Source organism: Schistocerca nitens, chromosome 1, assembly GCF_023898315.1.
Source record: "Schistocerca nitens isolate TAMUIC-IGC-003100 chromosome 1, iqSchNite1.1, whole genome shotgun sequence".
NCBI classification, from domain to species: Eukaryota; Metazoa; Arthropoda; class Insecta; order Orthoptera; family Acrididae; genus Schistocerca; species Schistocerca nitens.
In genome coordinates, this window is record NC_064614.1 from 930,996,192 (window position 1) to 931,018,828 (window position 22,637).

A 22,637-nucleotide genomic window follows, 5' to 3' on the forward strand; every position below is an offset into this window, starting at 1 on the left:
TGGACGTCTTGACACATCCACCACTTACAAATTGTAATTTTCTTAACTGGTTGTTGAATGATTAGTCTCTTCCGATGATGATAGTATGACTCGAGAACTTATGTCTAGTCTACTTAGGTTTTCTCTGAAGTTTTCAGTTACATTTGGAAGTGAGTATGCTGGTCGATAGAAGGACCTGATACTAAGTTTCCCTACATACCGCAATACACTCGCCATATGACATTTGTCATACTTGGCGATAGTGTTGTTTGCAATTTCACAGTGCAACCATAAAAAGACAGGCTCCTGGAGGATTTAATTGAAACAATAACATCTCACTCTGTCGAGTTCGGGAATAACCAATATCAAGGTTTTCTTTTTCATGGTCTTTGTTTTATTCGTTTGTTGTCTATTTTGTTTCATTTGTTTAGCTGTTTGTTTCTGGATATTACGTTTGACATCTACTTTGTTATTTTACCATATTTAGGTTGTGTTGCATCATCTTTGATAGTCAGTGAGATAATAAGGGGGTGTTGTATTATCCACTGCATAGAAGGGCTGCACACACAAACAAATTGCGCATCATGCACATCTGATTATTGCAATATTATTGCACAGTTTACAGCATTACCATAATTTTTAAAGCAATAATTAACAGGAGGTTCACAAGTATCACGTTTTTCTGTGTGTATCCCCTTTTGAACCACACATAGCTAAACATGTTCACAAAACGAACTGATTATGAATGAAAGATTTAATTTTCAGGTGCATATGTACATCATAGCCTTATAGTAGGATTATATCAGAGAACTGTTCTAGAAAATTCTTCCACGGTCTGAATGAGTAAACATCAAGTAGCAGAATTATGCTAGAAAATTCTTCCACGGTCTGAATGAGTAAACATCAAGTAGCAGAATTATGCTGGCTGTTCCAGCAGGAATCTTCTTTCCTTGTACGTCCTTATTTACCTATTCCATATATTTGCAGTAGATTGCCAGAAAAGGGTGTTACAGGGGAGACCAATCTACACTACAAATTATTACAAAGGCTGCGGTAACTATGAGCATGTAGGAAGCATTAATATGGACTTATTCTGGCCACATGTATACTGTGCCCGTATAGTCTGGAGGGAGGCGGCGATGAGAGCATGACGCCTTTGGTCTACCCAAGACATTTGCACACACAAGCATGGCCACCTCCTTTTACACCAATACGTGTCATGCAGCAGGGCATGTATGGACATCGAATCGCTTGGCTGCGACACAATGATGAAGAGTTGGATGACTGGACAATAGTACAGGTATGCATTAATGTATGCATGCACTTCAATTGCATGTGTGCATGTGCGTGTACAGCCATTCGGTAATCACCACTTCCATACACAGGCTGCCGGAATTTGCAGACGAATGTCAACTTGAAATTGAATAGTGCATACCAAGTATAACAGACTGGTGTATACATGTTATTTCGAATACAGCAAAATGAATACAAAGAAAGTATTACACCTGTTACAGAAAAGCTTTGATCATTCACAATACGATCCCACACTAGCTTTATTGAGGTTGTTTTGAGATCATTGACAGAGCTTTTCTATTTGATATGAAATTGTCTCTTGTTAAAGGTTTTGTGAATAAGTCTGCCAATTGTTTATCAGAATAAATATAATAGACTTGAATCTCATTATTTTCAACATGTTCATGTATATAATGGTATTTAATGTCAATGTGCTTGGTGTGTTTGTGATGATGTGTTTTTTTAATCAGGCAAATAGCACTTTGATTGTCAACATGGAGTGCTGTTGGTTTGTCTAACTGAAAACCAAGTTCATTGAGAAAACCACGCAACCAAACAACTTCAGTAGCAGCATCATAAGCTGCTATGTATTCGGCCTCCGTTGTTGATCTGCTGACACATTTCTGCCTAAATGAACACCATGTCATAGGCCCACCTGCTAACAAGCTCACATAGCCTGTTGTTGACCGACAAATGTCACAGCCACCAACAAAGTCGGCATCTGACTAGACCCCCAGTCCAGTAGTCAGCTTTGTACCTTATGGTCAGGTCCCTGGTCCCCTGTAGATACTTCATAATCCTTTTAAAAGCATGCCAATGATCAAGACCCGGATTATGTAAAAACCTCCTCACCATGTGCACAGCGAACATGATGTCTTGCCGTGAGACAATTGCTGCAAACGTTAAGCTGCTGACTGCCTACCGATAAGGTTTGCTTTCCGGCTCCTTTACCTCATGCTGGTTTGCAGGAGACTGCCCACTGTGCAACATTGTTCCAACATCAAAAGGAGTTGTGTTTGGTTTTGAATCATCCATGTTGAGCTTCTGAAGTAAACAATTGATGTATCTTTGCTGGCCTATATAGATTTCTTATGTAGAAGAGCTGTGTTCAATTGCCAATCCACAGAAGTATTTTCCATTGCCCACAGTAATTTCAAACATTGTTCCCAGTGCTGTCAAAAAATTTTCCAGTATTTTTGGAGACTTTACAAATAAGCAAGCCGCCATCATCAAAGTGCCCGGTAACGCATGGAAAACACATTTGTCTGCATTCAGCTGCACAAAGCCAAACATTGTCAGAAACTGTAAAATTTTTTTTATTCCAACAATGTGGTGATTCTTTGAGTCCATATCGACTCTTCTTCAGATCACAAACATTATTTGGGCCTTCTACAACAAAACCTTTTGGTTGCTCCATGTAAAATTCTTCTTCCAAATCCCCATTCAGGAATGCAGTCCTAACATCAAACTGCCTCTGCCCACAATTTGTAAGACAAGTCAGTACTTAATAACATAGTGTGTGCACGCTCAGATATGGACCTGTTTTCTTGTTCAATTCAGCCATTCTGCTGAGGTATATAGGGACTTGTTTTCTCATGTATTATACCATTTTGATTGAAATAATCTTCAAATTGCTTATTTATGAATCCGGTTTCATTGTCACTTCTCAGAACTTTGATGTTTTTTCCAGTTTGTCTTTCAATCTGTCTCTGAAATTACAAAAACACAGGAAAAATATCGTGCTTACTTTTAAGAAAACACACGAACCTGTATGAAGTGCAATCATCCTTGAAAACTTTGTACTACTGTGCACCTCCAAGAGATGGTTTTCTCATCCGTCCACTCAAATCTACATGAATAAATTCACCAGGAACTTTCAATCTTGAATCCAAATTTGAATTAAAAAATTTTCTTTTCATCTTGCCATACTGACACGGTACACAATTTAGTTTTTCAACTTTCTTCATGTTGAAACCAAGTATTAATTTCTGATCAGCCTTAACCTTGAGACCACTGAAATTAATGTGCCCAAGTCTCTCATGCCAAATCATGGTGGAATTCAGGGAAGCAGGATTTGCCTGTAGTACATCTGGACATTTAACAAGATTTGAAACACTGATTGGCCCTCTTAATTCCAGCTGCAATTAGACCTGAACATTGAACTTCCACTCTCTTGTCATCAAAAATAACTTTAATTCCTCCTTTTGTGACTCTTGCCACTGAAAATAAATTTTTCTTTAGCTTAGGAATATCTAATATGTTTTTCAAAGCGTGAGGCTGCCATTTGCCCTCAACTAATGACACTACTTCAATTCATCCAACGCCTTTTGCTTTGACGATTGAGTTGTCTCCAATCTGAACAAATGAGTCATCCGACCAAATTGGCTTAAATGTGTTGAACCACTCTTTGTGTGACGTCATACGTTTTGACGCAGTTAGCACTGTTAACTAACCAAATGTTTTCACGACCTGCAGCAAAAACATACAAATGTTCTGCGCTCAAAGCTTGGTGCTCAGACGTATCAGTTTTCATATTAAGTTTTGCTAAAAGTTTTCTGCACTCAGATTGAAAATGTCCCTTTTTGTGACAGTAATAACATTCAATGTCTTTTCTACTGACCACGTTAGACGTACTGTTGTTACTGGTATTTGAACTGAACTTGCACATTTTGTCCACATTAGCTGCTGCAAAGGGTGTTGAGTTTTCACCACATTGTAAAAGTTTTTGTTCATTTTTCAATAACCTTTAAAGTCAAATTATCGAACATTTATTGATCTTCAGTACACGAGTCCCAGGCAGTTGAAAAAATTGTAAACTTTGCTGGCAGACTTCCCAAAATTTTAGCCATTTTGTCAGCTTCTGTAACAGGTTCCCCAATATCAGCTACCGTATTTACTCGAATCTAAGCCGCACTCGAATCCAAGCCGCACCTGCAAAATGAGACTTGAAATCAAGGAAAAAAAAATTTCCCGAATCTAAGCTGCACCTGAAATTTGAGACTCGAATTCAAGGGGAGAGAAAAGTTTTAGGCCCCACCCAAATCGAAACAAAGTTGGTCCATTGTAATATGAGACACAATTTAGGGCAAATGAATGAAGATACGGCTATAGGAGTTTGGTTCGAGTCGTTAGCTTAGCAGTTAAGCTTTACCAGGTAGCCATTGCTATGCATGAGGCGCTCCATCCGTATTTACACGGATACCCTTCCTTTTTCATGTGCTTCATCTGGTTTGAATTGATTGCTTATTTTTCTTTGATCTGATAAGTGGTGTTCTCTTTATTATACGTGTTTATGTCACTCTAAGCTGAAAATGCATTACTGTACTGTGACATGCATTGTTTGTCACATTCTGATAATGAGTGTTTACGGCCTGTCGCCGCTCGCGGCATGGCTTGCTTTTGTGCATGCTACCGCCGCTTACAAAAACAGAGGAATCGTCTCATTAGTGAAACAATGGCAAGAGACTGCTATTTGTTGTCACTTACACTGCTGCTTTCTTTGATAATGATCAACAAGAACCAAATAATAGACTGCGTAAGATGTTCTGAACGAGAGTTTAGCGAAAATTTTTCTCCTTTTGAAAATCTTTGCAGACGCCTCTTTAGTACATTACATTCTGCACAGAAATTAGAGTCATCTTAGCTTTAAAATCTACTCAATTGCCGTGCTTCATTTCTGACTGTATCACTATCACGCATAAGAATAATACAAATATAAACATTACATGATATGTATATTCTTCCGCGTTTGCTGTTGTGTCATTCTAGTTTCGTAGTTTATTAGGCAGACAAGATTTAAATGAGAGAGCAGCAAACACGACAATACATGGCAAAATGTTTATATTCGTATTATTCTTATGGTGAAGAGAATACTGCATGTGATTCACAATTCATAAAAGTTCCTATTAGCAACCATCTCTTCTCACAGGTAGGAAAAAATTCAGAATGTAGAGTTGGCCATATTGACAAACATCATCACAAACAGTCTTGCCAGTCCGATTTTCGTAGTACATTGAAATGCTGCTGCATTTGAAGATGAACAATACGGAATTTGTATTTACTTCGTTGGATAAAGTATGAAAATGCAGTGGTCGAAACTCGGGGCGGAGAAAAAAAGCTCGTCTTCCACCCTTTTTTTTATTTATTATTATTATTATTTTTTTTTTTTTTTTTTTTTTTTTACTGACGCAGAGGTTTTGGCGCCAGTATATATCTTTGTGCCTACAAAGCATGCCTGTGTAGCGCTACATATATACGATGGCAGAAGTTAGTTGTGACGGCACCTACCAACATTTTTCAGAACTTCCGCTTACTTTTCACTCGATTCTAAGCCGCAGGCGATTTTTTGGATTACAAAAACCAGAAAAAAAATGCGGCTTAGATTCGAGTAGATACAGTAATGCTTGTGCCCCTCAAGGGCTCAACCTGACTGACGTGTTGTGTGATTGTGTCCATTGGCAACATTCAGTAATCAAAAAATTTCTGCTTCAAGGCCATTTCATAACTGTGGACTGCTGTCCATGAATACTCTTTAGTCTGGCCCACATTTCCGCTGCACTTGTGCATGTCATAACAGACTGCAATCAGTCAATTTCCATCGCAGTAGATAGAATGAGTATCGCCTTCGCATTTAAGCTGTCCCAAGCAGTTTGACTCTCACCAACTTCATTTGGCTTCGGTTTCCTCTCGACGATATCGAGCACTTTTTCAGCATGAAAAATAATTTGTGACTGATACTTCCACAGTTGGAAATTTTTACTGTCAAATTTCTGGGTACTGTACGTTTTCAATTTATCCATCTTTGTGTACTGTTACCAATATTAATCCTTCTTCCTTCACTGTTGCTGAGAGCCATCCTACTGTTAGAATTTGCATCACTGTTTACAACCAGCTGTTAACACCCACACCTTCATCCCAGCTATCACACACCAAGGTAGGTATGTCTGTTTCGCTTAGGTGTAAAAATTTTTATTTCACAGCCCTATCTCTTGAATTTTTACACTTTCTTGGATTCATCTTTCCATTTTGTTATCTTTTTCAATTTCTTTTTTTTTATCTTGCATTTAAAATACTGTTAATATTTGCAGTCATATCTTCTCAGCTGCTACTCCAGTTATGGTTTTTAACGAAAATTCTGTCTTTTATAACTGAAAGTATTTATGAGTACCGAACATGTTACACCTATTCATGCTAGGTATCTTCAGAGGTCTATAATACACCACTGAAGATACCTGGAATGAACTAGTGAAACAAATTTGGTGCACATAAAAAAATTCAGTTGCAAAAGTGTTTTTTTTTTTTTATTTATATGGCAAAGCATAATTGTATTTAAAGGTTGGTTGCTTTAATTGATTTACAAATTTTTGAAATATCCTTGCAGTCTCTTACTAAATAGTTCCTCATTAACCATGAGGTACAACTTTCTGTAGTTAGCAACTGTTTTCAGAAAATTGGACCAGGTAAGCATTACATTTGTAACTAGCAGAATTAATGAAAAACCACTTAAATTTGTTCCATCATTCTTCTCGAAACTCTGAGCTTTCTTGTGAGTCCCCTTTTGGTGCTGCAGCATAAAGCTGTACTTCTTGGCAAAAAAGTCTATCACTTATACTCTCCATGCACCGTGATGCAAATACTGGAATTATGAAAATTTGGCTATAGTTCCTACTGAAATATTTAACTTAACATTAATAACTGACTTTTTCTAGAAATATCAAGTTCTATTGAGAATTAGCACTTAAGTGGTGTGGATAATATTATAACTTAAGCTGGGGTGTCGAAGTCAAAAATTTAGAGTACCATCAAAGTTTTGTAGAATACTTACTTTACAAAATTTAAATCTTGATTTACCTTCTCTAAGGCAATTTATTTCTAATTTAGTACCATCAGTTCAAACTCTCGATCTAATTAACAAAGCCACACAATTTACAAGCAGTCTTCACTTCATCTTTAACAGCTACATAAGCCATACATGAGTAGCATTTTGCTAAGATATTTTCTCCATTAGTTATTACAAGTTAATAATGCAGCTTGTTGTTCATGTCGTGCTCGTGGAAAATCATAATCCTGCTGTAAAGCAGCTGTCACTTTCTTGTACCTATCTGAATAATGTTCAATAGACAGTCCTTTTTCTCTACGATTCTTGTTAACCCAACCGACATTTATAAAATAGATCTGTGCCCACATAAGTGAAGTATGGTAATTAGTCTATTTACTACGCTAAGAAAACAGTCCACAGGTCATGCAATCGTACAATACTTGTGCTATACGCTTATCTTTGTCATTTAGCACACACTGCGGATGTACAGTAACTTGTTTCAGGTCAATGGAAGCATCCGACTCCACCCAGCTACTTTGACCCACGGCGTAAGGGTGTTATAGTGTGTGACATCATTAAGGCGCGGATTTTATGAGTTGGTTGTGTTTGTAGATGTCGTTTTGTTGTGTTTGATGGTGCCCTGTGTGTGTGTGTGTGTGTGTGTGTGTGTGTGTGTGTGTGTGTTGGTTTTGTTTTTCGTAGTTGTAGGTGTTGGTTTTTTGGTATCAATAGCTATGGTGGACCTATATAGGTCAAGGGAAATGACTGATTCTAATTTTCGTAGTGTTTGCTGTAGGCGTTGGTGTTTTGGTATCACCAGCTGCGGTTGACCTATATAGGTCAAGGGAAGTGTCCAATTTCTGTAGATTTTGTAATTTTTTTCATCATTTTGTGTGTTTTGGGATCGTGGTGTGTTTTTTTTTCTGCTATATTTAGCTTGTCCCCTGCCTAAAACCCCCAGTTTCCCGTGGTTGTCCCGTTAATTTGATTGTATTTTATGAGGGAGATGTTATTGTTTCATTTATACGTATTTTCGTGTTCGTTGCCATGTGTGTGTAGTGACATTATTGGCACCATATTGGAGACGCTTAGAATAGCCATTTCTACCATACTGATGACGTCACGGGTAAAAGCAGAAGGGTGGAAACTGACACTTCCATAATCCCCTTGTTTCAATAAAATAACAACATTCCAATCATGACTTATGATTCTTATGTTATTGAAAATTACTTCACGACCTAAAGACACTTATACAAAATGTTTTTTGAGAATGCAAACTTCCTTTTTCGATTAGTGAGGGGGCCATCACCCACATCATGTAGTCATTGACATTGTACTACTGTCAACAAAAGTTCCAAAATAGCACCATCAGTCAAAAAACAACAGTATCACCATCACATTACACCAAACAAAACTATTTTAACAAAAATTGCTGCACAAACAATTGAATTCCTGTCAATGATATACTAACCTATCTAAATTTAAGAACTGTGATTCCCTTGGTGGTACCATGCACTCTGCTAGTAAAGATTTAATTTTGCAAACTTTTTCATATCCATCATCAGCCATCATACTAACTTTCCCCAATACCATCTGTAGCAGTTTTACTTCCAGAAATAGAAATTTATGTCATCATCTGAATCTCGAGTTTCCTGTGAGCTGCTCCTGGAAAGTAATTTCATTTCACTTTAGAAATATCCAATAAAACTTTTTATCAGAAAGTAAATACTTCAGGAGTAAAGGACACACCACTCACTGAATAAGAGAAGCATTAGGTCGTAAACAGGCACATGCAAAAGAGAAAGAGAACTTGCTGGCTTCAAGAATAAACTCTTTATCGAGCTAGTGTTCTCTCTCTCTCTCTCTCTCTCTCTCTCTCTCTCTCTCTCTCTCACACACACACACACACACACACACACAGGGATGTGTATTTTTGTACTCTAAAGGACTTAGTCTGAAATTAAGCATCTCCCCCCCCCCCCCCCCCTGCATCTGTCAACGACTGATCTCTTCTGCTGTTCGGTAAGTGGTCACCTTTATTCCTAGAGTATTTACAGTCTGCCAGAACTTTTCTTACTATGTTTTTAAAAGTTACTATCATCATTACAATTATTATAAAAAATTGTATTGATCTCAAAAAACTTCTCATATACAGTAAGGGAAGTTACAGAATAAAGATATGAAAAGCAGGGTAAATATTCATAAGCCTCCAAATATTTTACATAACATGACAACTTAGGAAAAAAAAGGCAAGTAAATCAAGAGAATGTAATTACATGAACCAAAAATAGCTACAATCAAAACAATAAAAAAACTATACTCTAGAACAATTATCTTACATCAGCTAATTTCCTCTCTGGTCACCTGTGTCTTCAGTTATTGGAAATTAATACGGCGGGATAGAGTCAGTTAAAATTATATGTAATAACTCAGTCTTCTTTAGAAAAAAAAGTAAGTACTACACCATTAAGGTTACTATTTAATAACAATACGAAAAATCTATATACCAGCACCTTTTTTTTCAAAAGAGGAGGATGGAGCAAATGGTTAGAGAACGCAAGGCTTCATAACCAGGGAGTTCACTCATGACTGAGAAAAGGAAAAGACAGCAGTACTATGAAAGAATGAATGAGATACCTGGTGCAGAGCGAATAAGTACATGACATTTAGAAAGAGAGAGAGGATTACAAGTCAAAGATAAAAGGAAGAGAGAGAGAAGTAGAAGCATATCATCATCATCATTTAAGACTGATTATGCCTTTCAGCGTTCAGTCTGGAGCATAGCCCCTTTTAAAATTCCTCCATGATCCCCTATTCAGCGCTAACATTGGTGCCTCTTCTGATGTTAAACCTATTACTTCAAAATCATTCTTAACCGAATCCAGGTACCTTCTCCTTGGTCTGCCCCGACTCCTCCTACCCTCTACTGCTGAACCCATGAGTCTCTTGGGTAACCTTGCTTCTCCCATGCGTGTAACGTGACCCCACCATCTAAGCCTGTTCGCCCTGACTGCTACATCTATAGAGTTCATTCCCAGTTTTTCTTTGATTTCCTCATTGTGGACACCCTCCTGCCATTGTTCCCATCTACTAGTACCTGCAATCATCCTAGCTACTTTCATATCCGTAACCTCAACCTTGTTGATAAGGTAACCTGAATCCACCCAGCTTTCACTCCCCAACAGCAAAATTGGTCAAAAGATTGAACGGTGTACAGATAACTTAGTCTTGGTACTGACTTCCTCCTTGCAGAAGAGAGTAGATCGTAGCTGAGTGCTCACTGCATTAGCTTTGCTACACCTCGCTTTCAGTTCTTTCACTATGTTGCCATCCTGTGAGAATATGCATCCTAAGTACTTGAAACCGTCCACCTGTTCTAACTTTGTTCCTCCTATTTGGCACTCAATCCGTTTATATTTCTTTCCCCCTGACATTACTTTCGTTTTGGAGATGCTAATCATCATACCATAGTCCTTACATTTCTGATCTAGCTCTGAAATATTACTTTGCAAACTTTCAATCGAATCTGCCATCACAACTAAGTCATCCGCATATGCAAGACTGCTTATTTTGTGTTCACATATCTTAATCTCACCCCGCCAGTCTATTGTTTTCAACATATGATCCATAAATAATATGCACAACAGTGGAGACAGGTTGCAGCCTTGTCTTACCCCTGAAACTACTCTGAACCATGAACTCAATTTACTGTCAACTCTAACTGCTGCCTGACTATCCATGTGAAGACCTTTAATTGCTTGCAAAAGATTGCCTCCTATTCCATAATCTTGTAGAACAGACAATAACTTCCTCCTAGGAACCCGGTCATATGCCTTTTCTAGATCTATAAAGCATAGATACAATTCCCTGTTCCGCTCATAACACTTCTCCATTATTTGCCGTAAGCTAAAGATCTGGTCCTGACAACCTCTAAGAGGCCTAAACCCACACTGATTTTCATCCAATTGGTCCTCAACTAATACTCGCACTTTCCTTTCAACAATACCTGAGAAGATTTTACCCACAATGCTGATTAAAGAGATACCTCTGTAGTTGTTACAATCTTTTCTATTTCCATGTTTAAAGATTGGTGTGATTACTGCTTTTGTCCAGTCTGATGGAACCTGACCCGACTCCCACGCCATTTCAATTATCCTGTGTAGCCATTTAAGACCTGACATTCCACTGTATTTGATGTGAGTTCCGACTTAATTTCATCCACCACAGCTGCTTTATTGCACTGCAATCTATTGACCATTTTCTCCACTTCCTCAAATGTGATCCTATTTCCATCATCATTCCTATCCCATTCTACCTTGAAATCTGAAACATTACTGATCGCATTTTCACCTACATTGAGCAACTCTTCAAAATAATCCCTCCATCTGCCCAAGGCATCCACAGGATTCACCAGCAGTTTTCCTGACCTGTCCAAAATACTTGTCATTTCCTTCTTACCTCCCTTTCAAAGACTGCTATTACACTCCAGAATGGTTTTCTAGCAGCTTGACCCATAGTCTCCAACCTGTTTCCAAAGTCTTCCCAAGATTTCTTCTTGGATGCTCCAATTATCTGTTTGGCTTTGTTTCTTTCTTCAACATAACTCTCTCTGTCTACCTGAGTTCTAGTGTGTAGCCATTTTTGATACGCCTTCTTTTTCCTTTTACAGGCTGCCTTAACTGTGTCATTCCACCAAGCTGTTTGCTTCATCCTACTTTTACACACTACTGTTCCAAGACATTCTTTAGCCACTTCTAGTACTGTGTCCCTGCACCTTGTCCATTCCTTTTCCAATGACTGTAATTGACTACATTCAACTAACTGGTACCTTTCTGAGATCGCTGTTATGTACTTGTGCCTGATTTCCTTATCCTGAAGTTTCTCCACTCTTATCCTCCTACATATGGACCTGACCTCCTGCACTTTCGGCCTCACAATCCCAATTTCACTGCAGATTAAATAATGATCAGTGTCATCGAAGAATCCCCTGAATACACAAGTGTCCCTCACAGCCTTCCTGAATTCCTGATCTGTTATTATACAGGGTGATTCAAAAAGAATGCCACAACTTTAAAAATGTGTATTTAATGAAAGAAACATAATATAACCTTCTGTTATACATCATTACAAAGAGTATTTAAAAAGTTTTTTTTTCACTCAAAAACAAGTTCAGAGATGTTCAATATGGCCCCCTCCAGACACATGAGCAATATCAACCCGATACTCCAACTCGTTCCACACTCTCTGTAGCGTATCAGGCGTAACAGTTTGGATAGCTGCTGTTATTTCTCGTTTCAAATCATCAATGGTGGCTGGGAGAGGTGGCCGAAACACCATATCCTTAACATACCCCCATAAGAAAAAATCGCAGGGGGTAAGATCAGGGCTTCTTGGAGGCCAGTGATGAAGTGCTCTGTCACGAGCTGCCTGGCGGCCGATCCATCGCCTCGGGTAGTTGACGTTCAGGTTGTTACGGACAGATAAGTGCCAATGTGGTGGCGCTCCATCCTGCTGAAATATGAATTGTTGTGCTTCTTGTTCGAGCTGAGGGAACAGCCAATTCTCTAACATCTCCAGATACTGTAGTCCAGTTACAGTAGCACCTTTGAAGAAAAAGGTACCAAAAACGTTATTGGCTGAAATGGCACAGAAAACGTTCACCTTAGGCGAGTCACGTTCATACTGAGCTGTTTCCCGCGGATTCTCAGTGCCCCATATACAGACATTGTGACGGTTGACTTCCCCGTTAGTGTGGAAAGTTGCTTCATCACTAAACACAATCTTTGAAACGAAAGATTCATCTGTTTCCATTTGAGCAAGGATAAAATCACAGAAATCAATTCTTTTAATCTTATCAGCTGCAGACAGTGCTTGAACCAATTTCAGACGATAAGGTTTCATAACTAACCTTTTTCGTAGGACTCTCCATACAGTTGATTGTGGAATTTGCAGCTCTCTGCGAGTCGATTTTCCTGGGCTGCGAACAAATGCTTGCTGGATGCATGCTACATTTTCATCACTCGTTCTCGGCCGTCCAGAACTTTTCCCTTTGCACAAACACCCATTCTCTGTAAACTGTTTATACCAACGTTTAATACACCACCTATCAGGAGGTTTAACACCATACTTCGTTCGAAATGCACGCTGAACAACTGTCGTCGATTCACTTCTGCCGTACTCAATAATACAAAAAGCTTTCTGTTGAGCGGTCGCCATCTTAGCATCAACTGACGCTGACGCCTAGTCAACAGCGCCTCAAGCAAACAAATGTACAACTAAATGAAACTTTATAGCTCCCTTAATTCGCCGACAGATAGTGCTTAGCTCTGCCTTTTGTCGTTGCAGAGTTTTAAATTCCTAAAGTTGTGGTATTCTTTTTGAATCACCCTGTATAGTCAATGACAGATCTGGTTCCCCTGCCTTCCCAAGTATACCAGTGAATGTTCTTATGTTTAAAAAAGGAGTTTGTGATTACTAAGCCCATACTGGCACAGAAATCCAAGAGTAGTTTCCCGTTCCTGTTGGCCTCCATATCCTCTCCAAATTTACCCATAACCTTTTCATACCCTTCTGTTCGATTTCCAATCCTGGCATTAAAATCACCCATGAGCAGAACACTGTCCTTGTCCTGTACTCTAACAACTACATCACTGACTGCCTCATAAAAACTATCCATCTTATCTTGATCTGTCCCTTCACAATGCGAATATACTGACACAATCCTAATTTTCTTTCCAGACACTGTCAAATCTATCCACATCAGTCGTTCGTTTACATACCTTATTGCAACTACGCTGGGTTCCATTTCTTTCCTGATGTAAAGCCCTACACCCCATTGTGCTAATCCTGCTTTGACTCCTGACAGGTAGACCTTGTATTCTCCCACTTCCTCTTCTTTCTCACCCCTTACCCGAATGTCACTAACAGCTAAAACGTCCAGCCCCATCTTACTTGCAGCCTCTGCCAGCTCTACCTTCTTCCCAGAGTAGCCCCCATTGATATTAATAGCTCCCCATCTCATTACCATTTGTTTGCCAAGTCGTATCTTAGGAGTCCCTGGTTTGTCAGTTAGAGGTGGGACTCCTTCACCTCCAAAGGTCCGAGGCATTTTGCTCTGATTGTTGCCAGCATCATATTTAAAGTACCAGGGAAGCAGGTTGCTAGCCTTACTTGCCCCGAGTCCCATTGGGTTTTACCCCTAATGGTTGAGGGATAACCGGTGGATTTGGTAGTCTTTGCCGTATGAGCACAAAGGTGGCCACGACTCAGAATATGTCCGAGATGCCCAGCCTTATTCCAAAGTAACTGGTACCCCGACTGTCGGAACCACTTACTTGGCCACTCATATGTTGCCCGTGGTTCATGAACTAGGACATGACTACAGGAACCCACACCATGAACCACAAATCAACAGTATGCAAACATAATTGAAAAAGAAAATAGTGGTCGAGTGGAAAAGTAATATGAAAGAGGGAGAACATACCAAAAATTAGGTTGGAAGTGGTGTCTGAAAAAGAGGTCCAAGGTGGCTCAAAATAAATTTCCTTGCATGACTAGGCATATCTTCTCTTACCGAGGGCCCTGAATGAGGGTGCAGACAGCATTATGAACAAATAAAATATTGAAAGAAAAAGAAAACCATATGCAACACAGAAAACAAAACAAAAACAACAGAAACATACAGGGCAAAATAAAATTGTGAAATAACAAAACTAAAAGGAAGGCATCCATTTCAACAAATGCTACTACTTCAATCTGCCAACAGGAACAGCTATATATGGAAATGTAAATCACATGTATGGCTAACTGAAGGGCCTTTAGTGATGTACATTAAGTTTTGTCATTATTGTACTGTGAACCACATGGGTAAGGAATTCAACAGCGTCGTTTTCAAAGGGGCAATCTCAGTACACACCTTAGTCTGCTACAGGAAACTGGTGAATATCTAAACTGGACAGCTGGATGTTATCTGAAGCATGTGTACCCAATATATCATCTCACTAACAAGAGCCAGGCAGAATTTACATTTAATCAGATGAAATAACATGAAAATAAAGTAACATATTCTACCAATCACAAAGAATTAGCTAAATTATACATTTAACTTCGACAAAAACACCTTCAAATAGGCCTAGTACAAATGATAGATCCCATAATATCAAATAAACCAAGGGGAAGAAACGGCACGATTTTCAATTTCATTACAGCTTCGAACCATGATCAATCATAAATATAATTTTTACTTACGGCGACATAAACCCGATCATTTTCATCCCACGTATGCAATGCATAATGAAACAATTCTACAGCTTGAACCAATCCTCGAAACTGGGCAATCTTTATAACGCGGCGAATTTGTTCTTCTACTTTGTTCTCTATCATGAAGTGTTGCCTTTCACTAGGAAGTCAAATATTTCTTTTTCCCAGGCTACAATTCCCAAGCATGTTTCGGTTTATATCCATGTTAAGTAGCATATTCATTACAAGTTCAATAGGATCATAACTATAAGTCGCACAATATCTGGTCCAGCAACTGCTTACAAAAATAAGAATTCTATAAAAGTACTTGTCTTGCATCAACACACAACAGTTACTAAAGTGAGCTTCGAAAATTAAATATGTAATCATCGCTCCAAACAACGTACTTATTAACTTCTATTTTTACCATTAATCTCTATAAAGCATACACATACGCGTCTCCCACGGCATCGAACCAAATTTACAACACATTCAAAACAAACATCAATCAAAACGTAACTTACCGGCAAAGGCAAACACAGAATCGCAACTCACAAGCCTTTGGATTCAAGCAAAGAGCTCTATGAAAGATAATACATCAGTAAAGCCTGTCAGAAAGCAAACCGTTCAACTGTAAACATATTTTACCTCACGACAAAATGCGACATCTCTATATGCGTAAATATAAAATTAACATGCCACTTATTTAAAAAAGTTTTCAGTTATTGCATGAAAACTATTTACATTACGACATTTGAAGAGAAGGGAAACTGCTCATATTATAGTTATTACATGATCGTTCTAAGTTTTAATATTTTAATTTTGTGAAAGTAGACGAAGAATGAGATGGCCTCCTACCATAGCTGGCTAAACTCGTATCCAGTTTAATACTCGTGCCCCATGTATCTGTGTATTGTAAGGTATCGTCATCTGCATTCCGTGCTGTAAGGTTGGCGATCTGTTATGTTTTGGGTAATTGTTGTGCGAAGTCGCGCGAAGAGGTGGAAAAGACAAACCGGTAACAAAGTACAATTCGTATCTTCTGATTGTAACAGCCGGAGATGTTACAGAACCAGAACTGATTTACACTGTCAATAGCAAATTCCAATATGAATAATTTTCGAAAGGCACATACATTTTTGAGGTTGGAACCCGTAGTTCTGATGTACTAATGCGTATACGCTACAAATAGACTTGAATTCATCCGTTTTTCCTTGCAGGAATATACCCAACAGAAGCGCCCTTGAAACAAAGCTTTCAACATCCGCATGCTACAATAAGGAAGTTGTGGAGTTCACTATCCCCAAACGTGTACCACGTAGCTCAACAGACATCTTAAGGGTAAAATCCGTACTTAAGTCAGTGGCATTGTTTATATTTCTAATTTTATATTTTACGCCCTACACCTTTAAGTTCATAACTCGTCGGAGCTAGTTTTTAGTATGTACCCATGCAATTTCTACATTCACGGCAGCATGTAGTTGTTTATTTCGCAGTCACAGTGGACATGATTTCAACCTATACCTCTTGTTTTGTGCAAGTCTTTTCACATCAGTGTACCAGATAGATTTTCTTTGTTGTCTTCGTACTCCTCTCAATCCAAAAATTACTTAATACAGACACATCTTTCCTTTTGACCTCGAAAATGTTCATCATGTGTGGTAGTGCTGTGTGTGTATCATTGTTTCGTAACTGTTGGGATTTGTCTCTGTTTCCTTTTGACCCTTCTTGTGCTCTACTACGTTCCTTCCCAGCGTCTTTCAAATTTTGAATGGCCCTTAGGGTCAAGAGGAATGTTCGATACGTGCTACTAATGATGTAATGATAATGGCTGCTGTTGCATCACTTACTGATGCACATATTCACATTTTTGTTGTTAGCTGTGAAGCCAGTGAATGCGGGTAAAAAAGACGGGGTGTGTGACTGCCTAGCCCGAGGTATACATTAGGTTGGACAGTCTGGTTGCAAATTGGCGATACCAACGAATGTAATACTAAAAGAAACTGGTTGCGGTGATAGACTGATCTGTAGTTTTGCCCGAGGTCTAGGATAAGTTGGAAGGTGACATTTGGTCATGAGTTGGAAAGCTAACAAATGCGATACCAAAAAGATCCTGGTTGTGGTGAAAGACTGATCTATAGCTTGCCATGGTTGAAAAAAAAACCATCAGTAACATCACATCATAGTCACCATGTTGTTTATGGCGTTTGTCACATGTTTCCTATGTCAGTGATGAAAGCAGATGACCTGTACCGAATGTTTCATATACAAGTCATCCTTGTAATAGGTATGGTAGCTGGTTAAATGTGATGTATGTGTACTGCTGACAGATACATACATGTATTTATCTCAAAAGGCTCCGAGATTTCATCACGGAATTTTGATTTTATATCATTAAGAGTCTGTCCATTAGCCTATGAACTCTTCTAGTGTGTCAAACCCAGCTGCCCAATGACAGTGTGTTAAGCCTTTTTAATGTCCACCAAGGTGACAGCTGCACTGATACGTCAGCAGGTTGTTAATATCATCTTCAGGATCCATATGTATATGGTACACAATTCACTCTTCTTGAATTGTTATAGGTGGTCACCAATCAAGTGATCAGTCTGTTGCTACAAACCATGTAGAACAACTTCAGAAATAATTTTGTATGGGACCAGAAAAAGTAGTAGTAGTGGGATGTGGGACTGCATTATTGCAGCTTCCTGATGCAGTGAATGTTTCAGTCCATATTTCTAGTCCTTTGGAATTGTTTCAGTTTCTCAAATATTTGTTGAACATGGGTGAATTATCTCTAAAAGTTCTTCTAACTTTCACACCTTAAAAATAATGCTGTTTTCTAAGTGATCTGATATTTGTATTGTTGGGGGTTCTGGTCTGGATGCTCAGGCTTTTCAAAAGGTAATCTTTCTTTTGATGGCTTACAGTTAAGTGTAGCTCCAGATTTCATTTACATGTTTATTCATGAATTGTGACATATTTCATTTTAAATCTGTAAAATATTTTCTCTCTTCTGTTTTATTGAAAGAAGCCACCAAGTGACAAGTGTGATTTTAGTGCTCATTAGAACATCAAGTTTTGATCATATTTTTGTTCCATTTTTATCTGTTGCAAGTTTTGAATGCATATTTATTATTTTTAAGCCGTTGTTGTGTTGAATGTTTACCTGTACAACTGAATTTCGTGTAGCCATTATTTAGGTTTGACTTTTGTTCCATCCTGATCTCAACACCATAATGAACTGTTCCATCCATGTATATTTTACATGTACCTTTCGTTTTTAATGTCTGCACTAGTATCTTTATCTTGTCACACAAGTGAAGATTTGACATCTCTGTGTTGTGTTTAGGAAATATCTCATGTTGTTTTGAGTTTCTGTTAGGTGTGTCTTGGTCTAATGTTTCATTTGAATACCTGTCTCCCCCATTACTGGACTCTCACTTATAGAAGACTCACCATGTTGTTGTGAGGTTACATTTTTTTATATTGGAATAAACGTAATATGTCCTCATGAACCATAGGCTTTTCTGAGATGGTGTGGCTGGTGTGCCTCAACAATGTAGATAATCATACTGTAGATGCAATCATAAAGTAGGAGTATTTTTGAAGATGCAGCAGTCTTTCCAGTAGTAGCAGGGGTAACAGTGTGGATAACTGACTGATCTGGTCTTGTAACATTAGCCAACATGGCCTTGGTATGGCGGTACTGTACATGGTTGAAACCAGGGCAAAACTACAACCGTTGTTTTTCCTGAGCTCAAGGTGGTCTACTGAATGGTTAAATGATGATGGCTTCTTCTTGGATAAAATATACTGGAGGACTAACAGTACCTCACGTGGATCTTCAGGCAGGAGCCACTAACGAGAATGTTCTCACCAGGAAAAATGAATTTTGCCTGGTACAGTTTTACACAGAGCATAATTTAATTGTCACTACTACTTGGTTTCAGAATCAGAAAGGTTATATACGTGAAAGACCTGGAGATGCCAGGATGTTTCAAATAGATTACACAATGGTAAAACAGAGATTACAAAACCAGATTTTAAACTGCTAAACATTTCCAGGGGCAGATGTTGCCCCTGACCATAATTTATTGGTTACAGGCAGCAGGAGCAGACAAAAGGAAATACAGATGTCTAAAAATGAGACTGGCAGAAAGTGCAGAATTGCAAATTGGTAATGGCTCATGGAGAAATGCAAAGCTATAGAAGCGTGCATGGATCTGAGTAAGTCAGATGCGGCCTGTAGGAAAATTGGAGAGACCTATAGATAAAGGAGAAACATCTTTATGAATATTGACAGCTCAGATGGCAGAAGAAGGGATAGCTGAAATGTGAAAGGAATATCTAGAAGGGCTATGTAAAGGAAATGAACCTGAATGTAATACTGTAGAAAGTGAAAAGGAAAAAGAAGAAGATGAGGTGAGATGTATGATAGTGAATCTGGCAGGGTATTGAAACATGTAAGTCAAAACAAGATCAGTATTACATTCCCTCAGAATTATTCAGATCCGTGAGAGAGCCACCATGACAAAATTAGTCCACCTGGTGTGAAAGATACTTGAAACAGGTGAAATACAGTCAGACTTCAAGAAAACTGTAATAATTTCAATTCCAAAGTGGGCAGGTGTTGACAAGTGTGACTTATACCGAAGTATGGAATCTGTTTAACAAATGATGAATGCAAAATACTGACATGACTTATTTATAGAAGAGGTAGGGGTTGACCTTGGGGAAGATCTTTTTTGTTTCAGGAAAACTGTAGGAATCCATGAGGCAATACTGAGCCAATGACTTACCCTAGAAGGTAGGTAAGAGATAGGCAAAGATATATTTAAAACATTTGTAGATTTAGAGGAATCTTTTCAAAATGTTGACAGAAATACACTTCGAAATTCTTGAAGATAGCATGGATAAAATGCAATGAGTGAAAGATTCACAACTACTTTTACAGAAACTACACTGCAGTTACAAGATTTGGAAGACATGAAAACAAACAATAGTTTAGAAGGACTGTAGCCAATTCTTATTGTCATTTAGTTCATACAGTGGGCAACCAATATTGTTATATTCCATCCTGGATTTTCCATTGTTTGACATTAAAAATAGCAGATGAATTTTGTGTTTTGGGAGCAAAATAACTGATGATGGCTAAAGTAGAGAGGATATAAAATGCAGACTTTCTCTGAAAGTGGGGAATTTGTTACCATCTAACAAGAATTTTGACATTAAGAAGTCTTCTGTAGGTATCTGTATGGAGTACAACCTTGTATGGAAGTGAAACATGGATGATAAGCAGTTCAGATAAGGAGAGATTATAAGCTTTTGAAGTATGATACTGTAGAAGAATGTTGAAGATTAGGTAGGTAGATCACATAACTAATGAGGAGATACCGATCAGAATTGAGGAGAAAAGAAAATTTGTGATTGACTAAAAGAAGGTATTGGTTGACAGAACATATACTGAGGTATGAAGGAATCTTCACTTTCGTAATACATAGAAGTGGAAAAGGGGATTGTAAAACATGGCTAAGGAATAAATATAGTAATAAGCTTCAAATGTAGGATGCAATAGTTATCATGAGATGAAAAGGCTTGTGCAGGACTGAGTAGTGTGAAGAACTGCATCAACCAGTTTTCGAACTGGTGACCACAACAGCAACAATAGTATCTCAGAATATTCTTTTAGTTTCACATGCTTAGGTTTTTGTTCTGTGCTATAGATATTTTATTTAACCAAAGAGTGGAAACTGTGAGGATTGCCAAAGAAAAGTCGGTAGTGGGAAACAATGTGGGAGCTGTTACAGTTGGTGTCACTGGACGGGGATGCTGTTGAGAGTACTCTGGAGAAGTTACTGTGGCCCTATCTTTGAACTGGAAAATATGCAACAGGGAAAAGTTAATAGAGGGGCAGGAAAGAAAGAGGCTAGGAGAGAACTAGTGAGGAGAAAGAATGGCAGTGATAAAGGGGATGATTGGAACTGGCAGTTGGTAGGAAGACGAGCAGGAGGAGGATGCGGTCTGACAGTTCTTTTGTGTCTACAAGTAACAGTTACAAACTACCAGAGTTGAGGAGGGAGGGGGATGTTGTAGGAATAGCAAATGCACAGCATACTCTACCTATGAGAAGGAATAATACTAATGCTAGGAAGTGTTGCTAGGAGGCAGAGGTGTAAGCTGTCAGTTACAGGAGAAGTTAGGGGAAGAATTTCAGGTCACCAGCATTTTTCAAGCTGAGGCTGGACTGATTCAGGTGATGGTGGGTTCAAGATCTTTGTGTCAGTATTCCATGAAAGATGATTAGATATTGATAGTCGGCAGGACAGGGAGTGACTCAAATGGGGACAGGACATGCATTGTAGGTGCTGACCCAAGCAAGATAGATTCCCTAACTGTTAGCACCAGTGTGACCATCATTGAGTTGTTCTGGCTGCGCTGTACGATGAGTCAGTGCAAAGCTGGAGATGGCGTGGGTGACTGTTGACTGGATGCACCCTGCACTGGTGCCATTTGAGATATCGGGAGATGGTGCTATAATCGACATGGTCTGCACCTCAGCAGGACTAGGAAGGGGAGATTGATGGCATTAATTGGTGAGAGTATAGCAATTGGGTGTAAGGCCACACACAGCCAAGTACCTGTTGTCATGGGTAGGAGGACTTAATACAGTATGTACCAGACCATAGTGTATAGACACTACAGAAATTTGCTTATAATTGCCTATTCCTCATTAAAATGAACAGTCTGTTAAAAATATAGTACACCAGATTGAAGTTGAATTACAATCTTTGAACAGCAAAGTGGTTTACATTATAGAGCACTGCTGTAGAGACTCTGAAATACAGCATATAGTGCTTTCATCATATGGATGTGCCAGTTGCTACTGTAGAACCATCTTAAAGGATGAGGGATCACGCATTTATATCGGAGATCACACATATTTTAAAGGTAGAGATCTGACCTCAATTAGTGAGCTTACACATTTTGAATTGGCAGCTATTGAACTAACAAAGCTAGATATCCGTAAGAAGTTAATCATCCTATGTGTGTACTGCTCTCTAGGCGGTAACAGGCACTTTCTTCAACAGGTTAACTAATGTTTAGAAAGGGTCTCATTTCCGAAATTAACATAATAATAATCAACACAGTTGTTTAGGCTGAAATTAGTAATAACTTCATAAACATTTTGAACACTTTTGCTGTGGCACAAGTAGTATACACTTCTAATAGATTATCAAAAAGTTCAGCATTGCTTTTAGGTCATGTACTTTCAGATATCAACAGTGAGTATTGAGAAGTATTTGTGAAA

General features: G+C 38.6%; 2 protein-coding genes across 5 annotated transcripts in view; one reads left to right on the forward strand and one right to left on the reverse strand.

The window, feature by feature from the left end:
• LOC126193477 (uncharacterized) overlaps positions 1 to 15,922 on the reverse strand; it is a 50,571-nt gene extending 34,649 nt beyond the window's left edge. The window contains exons 1-2 of one of the 4 annotated variants that reach the window (XM_049932689.1): positions 15,853 to 15,922; positions 8,562 to 8,755 (exon numbers count right to left, since the gene is read on the reverse strand). In XM_049932689.1, the coding sequence (XP_049788646.1) occupies positions 8,562 to 8,683 (122 nt within the window). In that variant the 5' untranslated portion in view covers positions 8,684 to 8,755; positions 15,853 to 15,922. Of the gene's footprint in view, positions 1 to 8,561; positions 8,756 to 14,573; positions 14,711 to 15,755; positions 15,824 to 15,852 lie in introns of those variants that run through there. The other 3 variants (XM_049932692.1, XM_049932690.1, XM_049932691.1) reach the window with 3 other exon arrangements.
• Positions 15,923 to 16,266: 344 nt separating this feature from the next.
• LOC126193523 (protein PTCD3 homolog, mitochondrial) overlaps positions 16,267 to 22,637 on the forward strand; it is a 40,821-nt gene continuing 34,450 nt past the window's right edge. The window contains exons 1-2 of the mRNA XM_049932694.1: positions 16,267 to 16,472; positions 16,549 to 16,669. Of these exons, the coding sequence (XP_049788651.1) occupies positions 16,438 to 16,472; positions 16,549 to 16,669 (156 nt within the window). The 5' untranslated portion in view covers positions 16,267 to 16,437. The remainder of the gene's footprint in view (positions 16,473 to 16,548; positions 16,670 to 22,637) is intronic.